General features: G+C 50.0%; 1 protein-coding gene across 2 annotated transcripts in view; it reads right to left on the bottom strand.

Moving 5' to 3' along the window:
* The window catches only part of BTBD11 (BTB domain containing 11), a 320,925-nt gene extending 302,465 nt beyond the window's left edge, over nucleotides 1-18,460 (bottom strand). Inside the window, exon 1 of one of the 2 annotated variants that reach the window (XM_039230475.1) lies at nucleotides 16,801-18,460. In XM_039230475.1, the coding sequence (XP_039086406.1) occupies nucleotides 16,801-17,944 (1,144 nt within the window). In that variant the 5' untranslated portion in view covers nucleotides 17,945-18,460. The remainder of the gene's footprint in view (nucleotides 1-16,800) is intronic. The other variant, XM_039230474.1, reaches the window with a different exon arrangement.
* Nucleotides 18,461-18,705: the final 245 nt, after the last annotated feature.

An 18,705-nucleotide genomic window follows, 5' to 3' on the forward strand; every position in this document is an offset into this window, starting at 1 on the left:
CAAGCTGGGATTCAGGGACCTAAGATCCAGGTCCAGCCGTGAAGTGAGGACCTTCTACTTGGAAAGCTCAGGACTTTCTCTCACCCGCTCATCTGCCAACCGTGGTACGGCCCCACACGTGTCTATTAATCCCCCTGGCTCTCAGGTGTCTGGTTTGCAAACTCTGCCTAACACCCTTCTGAAGGCAGCAGGGCTATACCAGGAGCCTTGTGTGGCTTCTTCTAGCTCGAAGATCCAAGAGTCTACACAGACACAGCTTTCAGCTTTGAATGAGAGCAAGGTGCCATCTCACAGAAAGAAAGTGGGTATAAAGGAATAATGAGGAACCATTCTTTTTCTGTTCTTCAAAGAGAGAGGCAAGCTTTGAAAAGGAGAGCTTTTCAGGGCTGGGAATTTGGAAATACAGTAGAAGACTTCCAGCCCGTTGGCTAGTGGTTAGCTCCAGGTTTGTCTGTTCGTGACGTTTCACTGATCCGTGGCTCACTGAACAGACTACAAATATTTATTCAGTGCCCACTATGTGTGGACACTGTTCTAAGTCTCGGAGTGACGGTGGGGAGTGAAACAGACAAATACCCTGCTCGCATGGAGCTTGCGCTCTATGGCCTCATTCATTCATTGGACAAATCTGTGTAAGTGCCAACTATGTGCCCACCACAGACCCAGAGATGAATAGGAAATAGTCTGGCCTGTAAAGATGAACAGGTAAGTGCACTGTTCACAGTATAACCTGATGAAGGTTACAGTAGACTGTAGTCCCTCAGGGGACTGGGGACTGAGAATCCTAGCAATAATAAGCTGTCATGTATTAAGCCCTCACTGCCCCACACTAAGCGCCTATAAGTATCATGGCATTTAGTCTTAGCCCCAAAACATTCCTATGCACTGGGGGAAAACGAAGGCCAAGAGAGAAGAACTCACCCAAGGTGGCACAGCCAATGATGGATGACGCTAGGTTGTGAACCCAGGCTGGCTGACCTCAGACGCTTGGTTATATAGCATCATACACCACATGGACTTCTCTCCAGAACATCAACCAGATTAGACATTTTAATGAGTAAATAACATAAGCTGTGGGGTTTGAGAATTCAGGACTGATCCTTTGGTTGATATAAACTTGATGTACTCCCAGGACTTCTTTGCAAAAAATATACATATTTCTTTAATACAGAGGCAAGCCAGTTTTAAACCTCAGACCTTTGAGAGCCATAGGTGAATGTACCAACTCTGACAAATAAAAGCAAGCACTTTGGCCTGGAAGGTCAGGACATGTCTGGAAGGACAGGGTTATTTTTGGTTCAGAGATGACTTTGAGGAGTTCCACCTTTGCCCCCTTGTATCAAAAATGGCACCCAGGAGGTGAGGATGCAACAGTGAAGGGGGAATAAAAAGAAGAGCTTTGCATCAGGAGAAAAGCAGAATTGCAAACAATAAGGAGGAGGGGGAAAGAGAAGTCATCTTAGACTTGGAAGCATCTAATTGGACCCTGAATCCTACCAGTTCTGCTTGTTGCCAATAATGGTTCTCCTCCTCTCTTCTATCCCTTTGGGGTCCTAGAGCTCTACAAGGTTCCAAGTACAGCGCCTACCTTACTCTCCCTTCCCCACCCCACTTGGCTCAGTGCTTCTCCAAGCCTCAGAGGAACACACCCTTCTGGTCTCCACAGCCAAAGCCCAGAAAGCACAGGCACGTTGTGGCATCCCTGCTCCCTGAGTAGCTGAGCCTCCTAGGATGTCAGAGCAGGAAAGACTTGCTAATCACCAAGACCAGTGCTTTTCAGACTCTATCTGGCAACGAACAGAATCCCTTTCTCAAACACATCTTCTGCAGAAGTCAAATATCAGTAAAATAGATGGAAGGGTGGAAGCTCTAGTGAAATGTGTGTGCAGGGTGGGGATGGGGAGCCTCCCCGCTTGAACGCCCTTTATAGAACCTTCAGATAATGAGAGTCTAGTCTGAAATCACTGATTAGGCCTAATCCCCTCAGTTTAGAGATGACACACTGAGACCATTTTGCCTCTATCCCTTTGAGAAAACATCCCAAACACCTCCTGGTTCATTACGGTTAGTGTGGTTCCCATCAGGCACCTTTTTTTTTTTTTTTAAACAAAGAGTTTATTGTCAAATTAGTTTCCACATAACACTCAGTGCTCATCCCCACGAGTGCCCTCCTCCATGCCCATCCCCCCTCCCCCCTACATCCATCAGCTCTCAGTTTTTGTCAGCATTCAAGAGTCTCTCATGGTTTGCCTCTCTCCCTTTCCCCCACCATTTCCCCCCTTCTTCTCCCCCTTGTTCCTCAGTTAAGTTCCTCCTAATCCTCCTATACAAGCAAAAATATGGTATCTGTCCTTCTCTGCCTGACTTATTTCACTCAGCATACCACCCTCAAGGTCCATCCATGTTGCTACACATGGCCAGATTTCATTGTTTCTCATTGCCATGTAGTATTCCATCGTATAGATAAACCACATCTTCTTGATCCATTCATCTGTTGATGGACACTTAGGCTCTTTCCATGTTTTAGCTATTGTGGAGAGTGCTGCTATGAACATTGGGGTACATGTGCTCCTATGCATCAGCACTCCTGTATCCCTTGGGTAAATTCCTAGCAGTGCTATTTCTGGGTCATAGGGGAGTTCTATTGTTAATTTTTTGAGGAACCCCCACACTGTTTTCCAGAGGGGCTGTACCAGTTTACATTCCCACCAACAGTGTAGGAGGGTGCCCGTTTCTCCACATCGTCGCCAGCATCTCGTGTTCTCTGATTTGCTCATTTTAGCCACTCTGACTGGCGTGAGGTGGTATCTCATTGTGGTTTTGATTTGTATTTCCCTGATCCCATCAGGCACCTTGATCCTGCTTGTTCATCAGGCCCGAAGTGGTCCCTGGGGGTGGGAGGCAGAAATACCCCCACAGCTCAGGGCACAATGATGGCAACTACCTTTCAGGCCACAAGGCACAGTTGAACCCTTTCTCCTCTTAGATCCTTTCTTCCATGGACTATGAGAATATGTCTGTTCTTTTTCTGGCTCCTCCTTCTCAGGGTCCTTTGCGGCTCCTTCTCTTCTGCCTGGCCCATGGAAAGGCCCAGCCCTTGATCTACCTGTCTCTTCTACACTCATTTGCTAGGTGACTTTATCAGGTTTCATAGCTTTAAAAACCATCTATATGCTTCTGACTCCTAAAGTTATACCTTCAAACCAAAGTCTTTCCTGAATGCAGCCATGGTTATCCAACCACCTAGCTGACATTTCCACCAAAGGGCCTCAGGGGCTCCTTAAACTGAGCATGTCCCAAACCGGACTCCTGATCTCTCTGCCATCTGCAAACCTTATTCCTTCCCCGGTCTTCCCCAGCTCAGGCTGGGCAACTCCATGCTTCCAGGTGTTCAGACCAAAATCCCTGGAGTCATCCTTGACTCCTCCACTTTCCTGAGAGCCTCCACCCAATGTGTCAACAACATCTTGTTGATGCTTCCTTTTCATTGCAACCCCAACCCACCCCCTTCTCAGCCCACCTCCACTACTAACACCGTGGTCTAGTGCCCCACCATCTCCTGGCTGAATTATTTTAAGAACCTCCAGGGGCGCCTGGGTGGCTCAGTCGGTTGGGCTTCCGACTTCGGCTCAGGTCATGATCCCATGGTTAGTGGGTTCGAGCCCCGCGTTGGGCTCTGGGCTGGCAGCTCAGAGCCTGGACACTGCTTCAGATTCTGTATCTCCTTCTCTCTCTGACCCTCCCCTGCTCACGCTCTCTCTCTCTCTCAGAAATAAATAAAAAAACATTAAGAAAAAAAAAAAGAACCTCCACCCAGTGATCTTGGTTTCACTCTTACTCTTCTACAGCCTATTTTTCAACCAGCAACCAAAGTGATCCTTTTGAATCATAAGTCAGACCTACAAATCCTTACTCAAAATCCTGACATGGCTTCCCAGTTCACGAAAAGTAAAAGCCAAAGTTTACAACAGCCTATGAAGACCTGCCCAACTTGGCTTTCACCTCTTACTCCTCTCGGATCACCTACACTTCTCCACCACAAGGGCTTCTTTGATATTTCTGCCTCGGGGCCTTTGTACTGGCTGTTCCCCCTTCCAGAAGCACTCCTTCCTCAGATGCTCACATGGTTGTTGTTTTTTTTATGTTTGCATTACCATTTTTAATTTTTTTTAATTTTTTTGTTTTTTAACAAAGAGGGAGAGCACACACAAGCTGGAGAGGGGCAGAGAAAGAGGGAGACAGAGGATCCGAAGCTGGCTCTGCACTGACAGCAGAGAGCTCAAGGTGGGGCTCGAACTCACGAAACCACCCTAACCACACTGCTTATAATTATAACTCACCATCTCAACCCTCCCATCCCCTCACTCTGATTTACCATTTCTACTGCAGGTACCACCTTCTAACATCCTATACTTGCTTACTTATGATTGTTGTATAGGTTCCCCCCAACTAGAATTCATGGTCTATGAAGGCAAGTATCTTTGTCTGTCCGTGCACTGATATATGCTAAGTGCCCAGAACCATGCCTCCTACCTAGCAGGCTCTCAATAAATATCTGTTGAATGAATGAATGAACAAATGATTATTCTGTAGCTTACAGATCACTATCACATCTGATGATCCTTGGAGCCTTGAAACTCTTGGAATTTTTTTAGATAAGAAAACAAGTCCAGGGGCGCCTGGGTGGCTCAGGTGGTTAAGCATCCATTCGACCCTTGGTTTCAGCCCAGGTCATGATCTCATGGTTCTTGGGTTCGAGCCCTGCATCAGGCTCCACACTGACAGTGCGGAGCCTACTTGTTATTCTCTCTCTCTCCCTCTCCCTCTCCTCTCTGACTCTCCCCGGCTTGCTTTCTCTCTCTCAAAATAAATAATTTTAAAAAAAAGTCCAGAGAGGTTAAATCGCTGGCCTGAGATAACACAGCTGGTTGTATAGTGGGCCTGATCCCCTCTTCTGTCCTTAAACCGTTAAAAGGGTGGTGTCTGACCACACCGGTGCTGCTCTCTCCAAAGCCTGGACCCTATCCAGCTCTCTCCTCCCTCCCCAAACTCACACACAGCCTTGCTGAAGACCACATCTGGAGGTACAGTGCACAGGCTGCTGACTTTTTCCCAGAGGAGCAGTTATATACTTCTACTCAAATATGTATCTTGTCTCTAGTGACCATGGGACAGACATGTTTCCAGGCCAACTTCTGACCCTGAGACCCTCCTCCAGAACACAGGAGGGAGACTGCACGCTGCCCCATCCCTGGCCTTCTGTTTACTCACATACCACAATTGGATGTTCTGTAAGGTATGAGGGAGCGGGAACAGACGGGAAAGAGAGACATTTTGCAATCAAAAGGAGCCTCTCTGCTCTTTCTTAACAACCATGAGCTGAAATGTGAGGTTGCTAAGTGCCACTTAATAACTGCTTCTAGTCTCTTGCTGACAAATTTTGTTCATGCCTAAACTGCAGGAACAGCTACCGCTGCTAGTTTATTTCTGTCTCAGCCATCATACTACGAATTGTGTATCTCCTCATGCTGGCTCTTTTCACACAGGCCACTGGGAAGCTCAAGGGCAGCAAATCCTGGTTCTCAGGCCTTCAGACTCCAGGACTTATACCAGGGGCTCCTGGTTCCCAGGCTTTAGGATTTAGACTGAATTATACCACCTGCTTTTCTGGTTCTCCATCTTGTACTGGCAAATTGTGGGACTTTCTGGCTTCCACAACTGTGTGAGCTGATTCCTATGATAAATCTCATATACAATCTCTATATATCCTATTGATTCTGTTTCTCAGGAAAACCCTAATACAGTGACGAACACTCAATAAATGTCACCTTTTCCCATTAGTAAATGCTGGGCTTTACAATTTTCCAAAGTGTTGCCTTGTTTGACACATGACAGCATGAATACCAGAACCTGGTATTATCATTATTTCCCATTCTTATAAGAAAAAACAGGTTCAGAGAGGTCAAGGATCTGTCCCAGGTCACACAGCATATGTAAACCCTGCTAGGCCTGAGCCGAAGCCCTCCTACTTGCTAGAGGGTTCGGGCACCTTCCTGCACCGCCCCCCTTTTCCACCACCAGCCCCCTCTGCAGACTCCCAGCTGCCCCAAGGGGTTCCACAAGCTGAGACCACCAGAGGCCGCAAAATCGCCAGCTTGCTCCTGGTCTGTTCTTTCCTCCACAGCTCTCGCGCTAAGAGAAAGGGAAACTTGGAACAGCAAGAGGGTCGGTGGCAGCAGCAGCAGCAGGACTCGGAGGGAAGGAGTGTGGGAGGTCGAGAGGGAAAGAGGAGGGGGGGGCACCCCACACCCAGTCGCTTAGCCTCCCACCTGCAACAGTCTGCCCCAGCGAGGGGAAGAACAAGCACCTGGAGACTCAGCATCTGGCCCTGCAAATGGGCCGCTGCAGAACAGAGAGTGCGGAAGGAGGGGTGGGGTATGTTTAGAGGGGGGCACATGCAGAATTCAGAATGGAGAGAGGAGATTCCCGGCTCTGTTCCCTTCCTGCTCTGAGGACATGGCCCCTGTGCGGGAATGTCATCACGAACCTTAACCCCCAACCCCATCCAGGACCCCTGAATGTCTGGCATCCCCACAGCCACCTCTGGAGGCACACAGGACGGCCAGCTGGGCCCCCCCAGGCTTCACTCCATTGTCAGAGGAGGCTGTGTCCCATCACCCTGTGAACCTTTCCCGAGGAGCCACGGCCACAGCACAGTCTTACATCTGGGTTATTATCTGTGAATAAACTAAACCACTGCAGGTCCACACGCCTCATCCGGACAGGACCACGTGCAGTTTTGCTCACAAGGGTGAGCCCGGCCCCCGCCCTCGGAGTCAGCAAAGGTAAGGCTGGGAGGGGTAGGAGAGGCAGGTGGCTAAGAAAAGAGGCCGGGGGGAGGCCGAGGAAAGGAAAAGCTATACCTGTTCCCCAGTACTTGAAATTCTCTGCGGCCATTGAAAGAGAGAGAGAGAGAGAGAGAGAGAGAGAGAGAGAGAGAGAGAGGTGATTTATGTCTGCGTGCTCTCATGCACATCCTGACTTCTGGGCGGTGTTCTGGGCTGGGATGGGGAAGAAACAATGACACATGCCGCCCAAAAGAACCCAGTTAATCCAAGCAACCTCAACCTCTGGGACAAGCATTGTTTTTTAAGGTATCAAACTGCCTTTCTAATTTGCTTTTGGATGTTAACGCACTGGGGAACTGGTACTAGGCTTCTGCGCAAGGCACACCTGATCATCACAGTAATTGCTTCCACTGGCTCAGCCATAAGCTAATGGGGTGCCTCCCCCATGCTCCTGGACTAGCATTTCTTTTACTGTGATGTGTAGAGTAAACCGGAGATGTTACCGCCTGGCTGTAAATTCATCTCGAAAACTGCTGTCAACAACGTGGCTTCTCAGCCCTCTCTGCCCCCAAGGAGTGATCCGGTTTGGAGGCGGCAATGCATCACAGAGAACAGGAGACGGGCTAAGAAGCCAGAAACCCGAGTTCTGCTCTGCTGTGTGACCTTGGGATGCTGGGCAAGCGGAGGCTCACTCTGAGCCTCCGCTTGCCCACCTGTAAAATTGTGAGGGTTGAACCGAATGCTCCCCAGGGATGAGTTACAGCAAGGGTGGGAAGAAGGGAGAATCTGAAGTCCCTCAGACTTGAGCTCAAATTGCCACTCTGCTATTCATTGCCGCAGTGACCCTGGTCAAGTTAGGAAATGTCTCACAGCCTAAGATTCTTCTTGTGTAGGACGGGGCTGAAACAATATCTTACTGGCCTTCCCACATTCACCTTTCCCTTCCTCCCTTCTCAGTACTGCAACCTACATGAGCTTCTTAGAACACAAACCCGATCCTGTGCTGCCCTCCTTAAAACCTTTCAAAGGCTTTCCGGTGTCCTCAGGAAAAGACAGACTCCTTATTCTGGCAGCTGGCTTGGCCCAACCTCTACCCAGCTCCCCTCACTTTGGCCTCCCACTCCAGCCACCCTGGTTATTCTCCTCCTCACCATGCTCTCTTCTGCCACAGGCCCTTTGCACATTCTGTTTGCTTTCATGAAGTACTCTTCTACCTTTTCAACCAAATGGGCCATCCTTCAACTTCCCTCAAGCCTTGCATCCTCATTGAAGCCTTGCCTTAATCCTGACTGCCCCAGGTTCCTCTCCTTTGCAGCAACCCCATCAGTTGTAAATGTACACCTACGTGATTATTTCATGATGAAAATAAGTTCACTACAGGTCTGCAAGCTCTATGAGGGCAGGGACCACGTTACTCAACAACTAACATAGTACCTGAAGAAAAAGTCATAATGAACATAATAAAATTAAACAATGCCAACATTTATCAAGCATTGTCTACATGTCAGACACTTCCCTACAGCCCTAACAATTCGCTTTTATTCTTATTCTCACTTAACAAAGGGGAAGAATGAGTCACAGAGAGATTAGGTAACTTGTCCGATATCACACAATTAATGAGTGGTCAAACCCTGGAAGCCTGGCTACTGGTAGACTGTTTGATGCTCGTCACTCAATGCATGAAGCAGGGACCAGGTCTTTAAGCAAGGAAGGGGGCACTTCTTAAACATTTGATAATAATAATAATTGCTACTAGACATTAAGTAGTTGTGATATATCCGTTACTACATATTCTAGGGACTTTGACGTGAACTAACTCATTCTCCTAAAAACCCCATGAGGAAGTACTACCATTATCGTCATTTAACAGATGAGGAAACTGAGACTCAGGAAGGCTAAATGGCTTGCCCAGGTCACCAGAGTTTACACCTTGGTCCACTAGCTCTAAAGTCTGAGAAAATTCCAGCTCTGGGATCCTCGGGGGGGGGGGGGGGGGAGGAGGGGGACCAGGACAAATTCTTCACCATGCCACAGATTTCTGCATTCAGTCCTAGTGAGGCGGCCTGCCCTCCTTCTAGCATGGAGCCCACTGACCCAGCTAGGCAGGGTATAGACAGAGCTGTCCCCTGGAGACCACAAAGCTACTCACTGTCCCGGGGCCTCGGCTGAGGAGGCTACACAGCAACCTCACAGGGCTGCCAGGATGGGGGAAAACCAGCAGAGGCTAAGAAAGAGCTGTGATTACATATTACACGAAGGGCGATCCTCAACCAGGAGCACCAGCACCAAGGCAAGCTGTGCCTTCCACTGCACACACCCCTCGGGAGGCACTGGAGACCTTCTGGGATCCCCTCAGAGGGTCCTCTGAGCCAGAGTTCAACTGTGCTTGCAGCCCCTCAGAGAACACAGGTTCTGAAACCCTAACCCCAATTCTGTCCCTCCGTCGCGATGGCAACCCGCGCAGCCACTGAACCTGTCTCAGCCTCGGTTTCCTCCCCAGTAAAATGGGAAGAAGAAACACGCACTTCACAAGAATGGTGTGAAGACTGGAAGAAGTATTACGGAACGCAGGGGGTGGCAGAGGGGAAAAATGCAGGCGGTGGTGGAGGGGAAAAGACAGGTACGTAATACGATTTTCCTAGGGCAACCAATCGTTGGGATTCATATTCTACCCATGCCTGAAAGCTTCATACTGATTCACTATGAATGCGTGTAGCACTCCACTTCCGGATTAGAAGGACAATGACGATAATAAACAAAAAGGATAATAGGTATAAAGTATTCACTTACCATGAGACACTGGGAAAGACACTTTGTATACACTCTATCATTTCTTTTATATTACCTTCATCTTCACAAATATCCTACAGCCCAAGCCAGACTGCCTGGGTTCAAATCTGACCCAGCCACTTGAACACCTCAGACAAATTCTTAAAACTTTTTTCCCCTCAACTTTCTAATCTAGAATTGTAGTTGGAAGTGGCTGCCCTGCCAGCGACCATAATTCGCAGCCCCCAGGTTTCTAGGTAAGGCCATGTGACTGAGCTCTGGTCACTGGAATGTGGAAGGAGTTGATATACTCACATCCGGATTGTCCTATAAAAACCTCCTACAGTCTTCCACACTCCTGTTGTCCCCCAGCAGGGAGGTTCTAGGGAGTCGAATGTTCCAGAAGGCAGATCTCCATCAACTTCTGTGGAACACAGCACTTCCCTGCCCTGGCATCAACTGGACTCAACATGAATGAGACGACCACTTTTCTTGTGTTTAGCCACTAAGATGTTACAGTTTATCTGATCCAACAGCTAGCATCCAACAGCTAGTAGTTAGGGTTAACTACTAAAGAAATTGGTACCAGAAGTGGGGTGCTTAAATATGTGGTCCTGGCTTAGAAGTCAGATAGCAGAGCCTGGGAAACTGGAGCCTCATGTTGGACGGTGGTAAAATATTTGGTTTAACTATCACCTAGGACAACTCAGAGGCCAAAACTGGGCCAACTGACCCTATAGGCTCTAGAGAAAGATGTTTGGAAAAAAAAATAATGGTAATACTTTGCTTATTGCTCCTGGCTAAGTTTAGCAAGGTATTAGTAAGAAAGAGGAGCTGAAAAAGATAATCAATGACTTCTAGACCCCAAACAAGAAAAGTGAAGACTGAGAAGACTTTTAAGTGAAATAAATGGTCAGATTAAGGGTATAAGCTTCCTGCGTGAGCCTGATGGCTGCAAGGCAGCTGTCATTAAGGGGAGATAAAGAAAGGTATCCAGTTAAGAAAGTGAAGGAATCATCCATACTTGATAATTAGCTCCAGGGAATGAGTATGGGTGTGGCTATTGGCACATTCCATGTCACAGATGAAAATCCTACTAAGTTGTTAAGAGAAATGCACTGGCAAAATGTGCCAGGGTACATTTTAAAAATCTTTTACTGTTGGGGCGCTTGGGTGGCTCAGCTGGTTAAGCGTCCGACTTCGGCTCAGGTCATGATCTCACGGTTCATGGGTTCGAGCCCTGCATCGGGCTCTGCGCTGACAGCTAGCTCAGAGCCTGGAGCCTGCTTCGGATTCTGTGTCTCCCTCTCTCTCTGACCCTTCCCTGCTCATGCTGACTCTCTCTTTCTCTCTCTCAGAAATAAATAAAACATTAAAAAAAATTTTTTTAATCTTTTTCTGTTACATCATTAAAATAATCCTTAGACCCCTAAAAGGTCAAGGGCAGGAACCAGGTTACAAAAGATTTAGAGCTTCAGGAAGGGCCAAAAAGAAAAATGGACAAAGAAAATCCTCCCACGAGGCAGAGCCAGGAGCATGGAGAACAAGAAACTGGGAAACTGCTCCCAGAGAGCAGACTCAGGGCTCACACAAGGAACGTCACCCATTTCCAGGGCACAACCGCACAGGGCCTGCTTGCCAAGGTTTCAGAAGAACTAAGGGCCAGTGACTTGTGTGTGTCTTCCACTACTGCTTTTTGCTAGCGGGAGTTTTACTGTGGCTACCCTGCCCTTTCCAGTGTGGGATATGGATGCAGAAGGGCAGATAACATGTCTCTGTTGGCTCATGGCTTCCTGGACCATGAGAAGCCATACACAATACAATAGCTAGAACTCAGCTTCACCCAAAGATCTTCAACTTTCCTCTGGAAGCAATGGCTGCATAGAATGTTAGTTTCCTCCTCTGGGGAAGGGGAACATGTTTTCTGTGAGAGAAGGATACACACGGATATTTGGTGGCTGGAGAACCCCTGACACATCTGGCCGAGGATATATAAGCACAAGTGATGGAGAGCCCTTCCAGGCTTAGCCCGTAACACCTTTCAGAAGATTTCTACTCTCTCCATCTTCCTCTACCTATTGGCTAGATGAATGTCCTGCACTCCCCATACCGAAGGTAAAGAAAGCCAACTCCATCGATCTTGGTATCTAAATGACCTTCCTTCCCTCTCCCCCATCACTCCTCTCCCAGACTTTAGTGAGTAAGAAAGAACCTTGTATTATGTTAGATTCCTGAGATTTGGGGGTTGTCTGTTGTAACAGCTAATGTAACTATAATGATTATAATAAAAAGAAACCATGCCTGGCATGTAATAAGCACTATACAAGTATAGCTATTACTAGAATACCCACTTTACAGATAGAAAAGCTTGCAAGTTATGGGTGTGCCTCTCAGCAGATGATAAACAGACCAATTTTATAGGTGAGTTTGGGGTCTGGCTCAAGGTCACAAATAATGATAGAGCCAGAATTAGAGGCCTTCCTCTTATTCAAAAGCCACCAGCATGCCACTCTTGACACCAGGCCTCCCGGTTGATCCCTTGTCAGTTTATTCTGCTGTTATTTTTATTTTCTGTTCCATGAAACACTCTACTTGCAAATGGCCCAGCACTGAACTGGCAAGTCTGCATAGGAAACCAAGTAACCCTCCACCGACCCAAATTCCAAGTTTTAATTTACATTCAGCCAGTTAATTAAAAACGTGCTCTGTGAACACAGACACTGCAGTGGCTGACTCTTGAGATAGTTTTGCGATTCTCTGGAAGAAGCTAGGTTTCTTCCGTGACATTTTTGTCCAGCACAGCAACACTGCACCATGTAACAGCACGACCGGCTAGGGGACAGGAAAACTGCCGAGTAAGCATTTAGTGCGCATCAGCATCTAAGGGGGCAACAGAGAAGCAAAAGACCTGAAAACCATCCTACCCACCACGCCAGAGTGGCTGGGGCTGGGGCTCATGTTAATTAATGTTTATAAAGTGATTTGGGATTCTTGAATGAAAGAGACTATTCAAAATCACCAGCCTGAATAATCAGTTTTTTAAGGAAGCCATTATTGCTGAGTGCCTACTATGTGGCAGGTGTTTTCACATACTTGATCTGATTTAATCCTTTAATCACTGTATGTGGTAGATATGGATTTTCTTCCTTTTATACCTTTTTTGTTTTGTTTTGGTAATCCTCACTGTGCAGATGAGAAAACCAAATTCAGCAAAATTAAGTCATTTGCTGGAAAGCAGCAGAGCTGAAATACAAGGCTAAACCCTTCCCAGTATAAAGTCTTTATCCCTTTCACCATACCACACTGCCTCTTCCAGTCTTCTCTTCAAACACTTTCTGCATTAAAACAAGATGTCATTCAAGGATGCCTATCATTTTTTTCTTAGTGTCTTTTTTTTTTTTTACTGAGGTACATTTTAAAATACAGTGAAACGTACATATCTTAGATTTACAATGCAATGCATTTTGACAAATGCATACACCTCTGAACTCTAGTACCCTGGAAAGTTCCCTAGCACTTCATTAAGTATGCCTTTAAAAAAAATACAGCAAATAAGGGGCACCTGAGTAGCTCAGTTGGTCAAGCGGCAGATTTCAGGTCATAATTTCACAGTTTGTGGGTTCGAGCCTTGAGTCAGGCTCTCTACTGATGGTTCAGAGCCCGGAGCTTGATTTGGATTCTGACTCTTCCTCTCTCTCTCTCAAAATAATAATTAAAAAATTAAAAATATAGCAAATAAAATAAGCTGCTTTCTTTTGACCAAAACAAAAATTTTGTGACCTTGGCAGTGGCATCTGAGCCCATGGAGCCAATCCTTGAGATGAATGCAATGAATTATTTGACTTTGGGAATTTCGAGAAGGGGGATCCAGATAAAACCCTGTACGCAGCTGTCTCTGTCCACACCTAACACAAGGAGATGAGTTAATCCGGATGAGACACAGGTGTGAGATACCACTGTGCCTGGATTATCACAACTACCATCACCATTTTGGCCCCTACCGTGTGCCAGGTAGCAGAGCCTTTATACACATAACCTCATTTAATCCTAATTATCATCTCTATTTTACAGCTGAAGAAACTGGGCTCAGAGAGGTTAGGTAACATGCTTAAGAACACACAGCTAGAACAGGACAGCCTTGAAACTCAAATCCAGGAGGTCTGACTTCAGAGGCCTTTAGAGAGCTTGACTACAGATGCTGATGGGTAAATTTTAAATCCCAAAGATTTAATGGGCCACTTACATTCATTCAACAAACAGTACTCAGCATCTGCTATAAGCTGTGTTAACAGGCATCTAATAAGCTCCAGCTGTGTACCAGGCGCTCCCTTAGACTTTGGTAGAGGTTATAAAAATCTCATCATCTAGTACGGCCTAGTTCAGTTTGAAAGGCACAAAAAGTGTATGAATCGGGACAGAAAGAATGTCAGGCCATAAAGGGTCTCTGTTCAACTGGGTTGCATGGCCTAAGAGCAAAACAGTTAGGTTCCCTGTGCCTCAGTTCCTCCTCTGTATAAGGGGGATAACAGCAATAGCTTTTCAAGGAAATGTTGAAGATCAAATGGATCATTTGAGTAGCACTGGATGCATATTGGCCGTTATTACCTGTGTACCGCAGTACTTGCGCAATCCTTAAATTTACTAACAGCTCAATAAATATTGATGAATAAATGAATTCACAAATGAAATAAGTGATGCTGTGGAGTTAAAGGGGGAAAAATCGATCATGTAAGGACTGGGCTCCTTAGTAAGGCTGGCAGATTGGAAAGACTGCCATGCAAAATAGTTTAATAGGTTTGATGTTTAATGTATGTTTCAGATACCTAAGAAATTAATTGCTCATTCCTTTCTCTTCTGCATAAATGACCTGCGATTTTAAACAAGCGCAAAGAAAAGAGGTAGATCACAGTGAATTACAGGCTGTCTCATACTAAGAGATGGCTGAAGGTGCCCTGACACCCAGGAGTTAACTCTTATGGTGTGGGAAACGCTAGCATGGCTGCAAACCCCAATCACCACACGCTCACCCTGCCCAAAACCAGCTCTGTGGTCTTCTCCTTCCTTAAATTATACTTACTCCGAAAAGGATAAACACAAACACTGTCTTTAAAAGATGTTAAAGTTCATAAAAGTAAAACCAATTGGAAAAAAATCTAGAGGCTACTAATAAAGACAGAGCTACAGGAGGCCCTTATTTTACAGATGAAGAGACTCGAGGCCCAAGAAGGAGAGGCATTTAAAGTCATAACTTAAAGAAAATGGCAAAGACACGGGTGGAGCCGGGTGCCTTGGGTGTCCAGATTCCCAGATCCCAAGACTGGCGCCCTCTAAGGGGAATGCTCCTTACTCGAAAGGAAACACCGTGAGAGATAACTAAAAAGGAAGGTCCAGTCCCAGCAGGGGGCTAAGGGTCTGGTGGGCCAGTAAGAATTAAGGATGATTGTAACGGGAGAGGTATGGTCAGGGGAGGTGGCGCACCTGGTGGGAAGAAAATTAAGCCCTCCTGTGCTTTTTGTGGGGGTAGGGTTCCATACAGAGAGCAATCCAGTCTACCGGTCCCGGGGTTTTCAGGTGAATCCTCCCCCTTCTGAAGAAGCTTACACAAAGACCAATACCTTCTCCTGTAGGTTTCCACCTCGGTGAAGATTTCACGTGTGTTTGGGGTGGAGGTAAGGGGAAGCTTATGCGCCCTCGACTGGCAGCATAGGGGGAAGGGCTCTGGCAAAGAGTCTCCAGATCAACGCGGAAGTCGCGATCCTGCCCCTCCCCCATCCCCACGCCCACTTTGCTCCTTCTTTCTCCTCCCCCAGCGATGATCAAAACCAGGTGAAAGGGCCGAGAGCTGGAGGGCCAGTTTCCAACCGGCTTTTGCTGGAGCCCCGCGCTCCTGCCTTCTGCGCACACTCACAGGCACACTTTACACACGCACACACTCGCAAGCACACGCTTGGCACCCCCAAAGGCCAGGCCGCGCCCGCCGCATCTCTCCTTCAGCCCCCGGGAAACCGACAGGCAGCAACATGAATGAAATCTACCAGAAAGACTGCATTTCAGTTCCAACCACGCAATCTCCGGCCAAACCACCGAATATGTAGCAAAGTTTTATTTCGCTTTTAGAGTCTCCAGTTACGCTTCTACCATTTCCTGTGGAAACTGAAGCTTTGAAGTGTCTAGCTCTGGCTTTTGCAGACAGGCAGGACCGCCAGCTAGAGCTCTCAGAAACAAGAGCCCCCGGCCCCACCCACTCCCCCCGCCAGAACTGCAGGTTCAAAACCACCCAGCTCCCGCCTCCAAAACGGGGGTTGTGGGAGGGGATGACAGAACCTGCTGGAAACGACGCCCGTAACTGACAGCCCCCTCCAGAACCCCGCCCCACTCTCATCCTGCTCGGGTCTCTAGTGGCGCTCCTTAAGCCAAGTGGTGACAGCTGTAGCTCCCTGCCACAGGGAACCGAGAAAGGCAGGAGCTGGGAAGCTCAGAAATTGAGGAAAGGGGCGTCCTTCGCGCTGCACCCACCAGCTGTGCGCTCTGGCCTGCAAAAACTGCCCCGGGAAAACTTGGGACCTAGAAATCTTCCCGCTCGACCCTCTCACCACACACACCTCTCCCCCACTGTTTCTAGGCCAAGCGAGCTCTCCAGTGTTCTGCCTTGACAGCCCCGGGGCCTCCCTGAACACCCGGGCTCGGATTGTGTCCCGGAGGGCGCAGGGAAGTATGAGAACTGGCTGCAGTAGGAGGAATGCACCTCTTCCGTAATTCCAAGGAGCCAAAGTCGTGCGCCCGAGAATTTGGCATCTTCAAGGTCAAAAACCAAAACAAAACAAAACACAGGGCTCTGGCAGAAATATGTACTAGGGGCAAATGATCAAACCTGTGCCCCCAAATGGTGATGGGTACTCTCCACAGTCAGCAGGCCGCAGCCGCCGCCCCGCCCTGCGCTAGGGGCAGAACTGTGCGCTCCGGGACTTCTCTGAACCTTAGGAGCCGCGCGCGTAAAGTACGCGGATTCTGAGCGCGGGGGTGAAAAGGCGAGTTTCGGGCCGCCTCCAGCTCTGCGGTCCTCTCAGAGGCCTGGGACAGCAGTGGGTGGCCAGAACGACGCGGGAGGGAGGGCGCCATGCAAACTTGCAACAAGAGTTGGCCAGGTTGGGTGGGAGGAGGCGGCACCCGCGCGGCCACTTACCGCTGGCATTCTTCCCGCAGATGAGGTGCTGATAGGGCTGCAGGAGCCCCCAGATCTCCGAGTCGTTGTTGACTGTGTGCTCCAGCGTCTCCACGGTGAACCTGGGCGCCTCGTGGAGTGCGTGGTGGTGGTGATGGTGGTGGTTGGCGGCTGCTGCTGCGGGTGGGGCTGCGGCGACAGCGGCGGCGGCGGCTGGCGGGGCGCAACAGCTGCTGCCCCCGCTGGCGCTGCTGGCTGCGCTGCAGGCGCCGCCGCTCGCCGCTCCCCCTCCGGGCGCCTCCCGCTCCTTATCCGCCGCGGGGGCAGTGCCGGGGCCCGAGCTCGGGCCTGGGCCGGAGGTGGAGCCCGGTCCAGGGCCGCTGCAGCTCCGGGGCAGCCCGGAGGCCACGACCCGCGAGTAGATGTCCCGGAAGAGGCTCTCCATGCAGGCGGTCAGGTAGATGGCGGCGTGTTCGTGGATGCGCAGCGCCACGCGGCTGTCCACCATCCAGCGGTACACGCGGCCCACAGAGAAGGTGAGGCCGCAGCGCGCAGACTTGCCGCGGCCCAGGCGATCGCCGCCGGCACTGCTCATGTTGTAGAGGGACAGCGCGGCCAGCGCGGCGGCCGTGCAGTGCGCCGCCAGGCCCCAGGACAGCACGATCTCCATGGCGCTCTGGATCTCGTACTTGGTGCACTTAGCGAAGCGCAGGCTCAGGCGCTGCGCCTCTTTGGCGATGCGTACCAGCGCCCGGCTCACCAGCGTCGACAGCTTGGCTAGCGCGTCTTTGGGCAGGCCGCCGGGGGCCGCCGGGCCTGCCCGGGGATCCCGCGAGCGCAGCAGCAGCGCCTCCAGCTCCTGGAGGGTCCAGGGGACCTCGTCGAGGTCCGGCAGCAGCCGCGAACAGTGCTGGCCGGCGCAGTCCAGCCCCTCGGAGTCTTCCACCAGGGCAGTGTTGACAGTGTCAAAGCTGTTGTGCCGGCTGTGCATGGAGTCAGCTAGAGGCGGCCAGCAGCTCCCGCCATACGGGGACGCCGGGTGCGAGTCGGAACAGCACAGGGACAAGTTGGAGGAGCGCACCGAGTCCGCCGCGCCACCATAACCCGAGTCCAGCGTCAGATCCTCCAGGGTCCGCACCACAGGCTTCTTACCTCTCCTGGCCATCGCTGCGCCACTTCATGCTGCGGCCGCCGGGGAGCCGAGGGGAAGGAGCAGCGAGAGCAGCGGACGCCGGTGCGCGGGGAGAGCCGAGTCCGCGCTGCTTCGGCTCACTTTTCCACCAGCCGCTACTACTTTCGGCTGCTTCCCCGGGCCGCCGCCACTGGTAGACACCGAGCAGACCCCGAAGTCATCTTCCAGAGCCCGGGCCGGAGCTGGGGCGCACTGGGGAGCGAGCGAGGCCGGGAGGAAAGCTCACGCCGGGACTCGCCCCTTTCTTCCAAAATAAAATAAAAAGTGTCTGACCCGCTCCTCCCTGGGCCCTGCTGAGCGCAGAAGCCGCCGGACGCCGGCCTCAGTGTTCGTAGGACGGAAACGGACTCAGATGCCGCCGCAGCAGCAGCTTTGCGTGCAGCTGGCTCCGGGCTCCGAGCTCCGGGCTCCCGGCTCCCCGCCCGAGGTTCGCTAGAACGCCCGCCCGCCCTGCACTGAAGCGCAGCAGTTACCGCGGCGGCTGCAAACCCTGCCGAACCCCGCAACACCCTGGCAGCCAGCAGGGCGGGCGTATGTAAAGCAGGGCCGACAGAGAACCAATGGGATTAGGGGATGCTAATTACCTCGCTTTTTTTTAAATTCCTCAGCTCTCCACGTAGCCCCGCCTCTCACACACGCCCCCGGCGGTGACCAAGGCTGCGGGAAGTGGGGGGCAGCGGCTTGGGAATTCGGGGGGCCTGTGGGAACGAAGAGACCCGCATACTGTCCCCTTG

Source organism: Hyaena hyaena, unplaced genomic scaffold (genome assembly GCF_003009895.1).
Source record: "Hyaena hyaena isolate Hyena2069 unplaced genomic scaffold, ASM300989v1 scaffold_46, whole genome shotgun sequence".
NCBI lineage: Eukaryota > Metazoa > Chordata > Mammalia > Carnivora > Hyaenidae > Hyaena > Hyaena hyaena.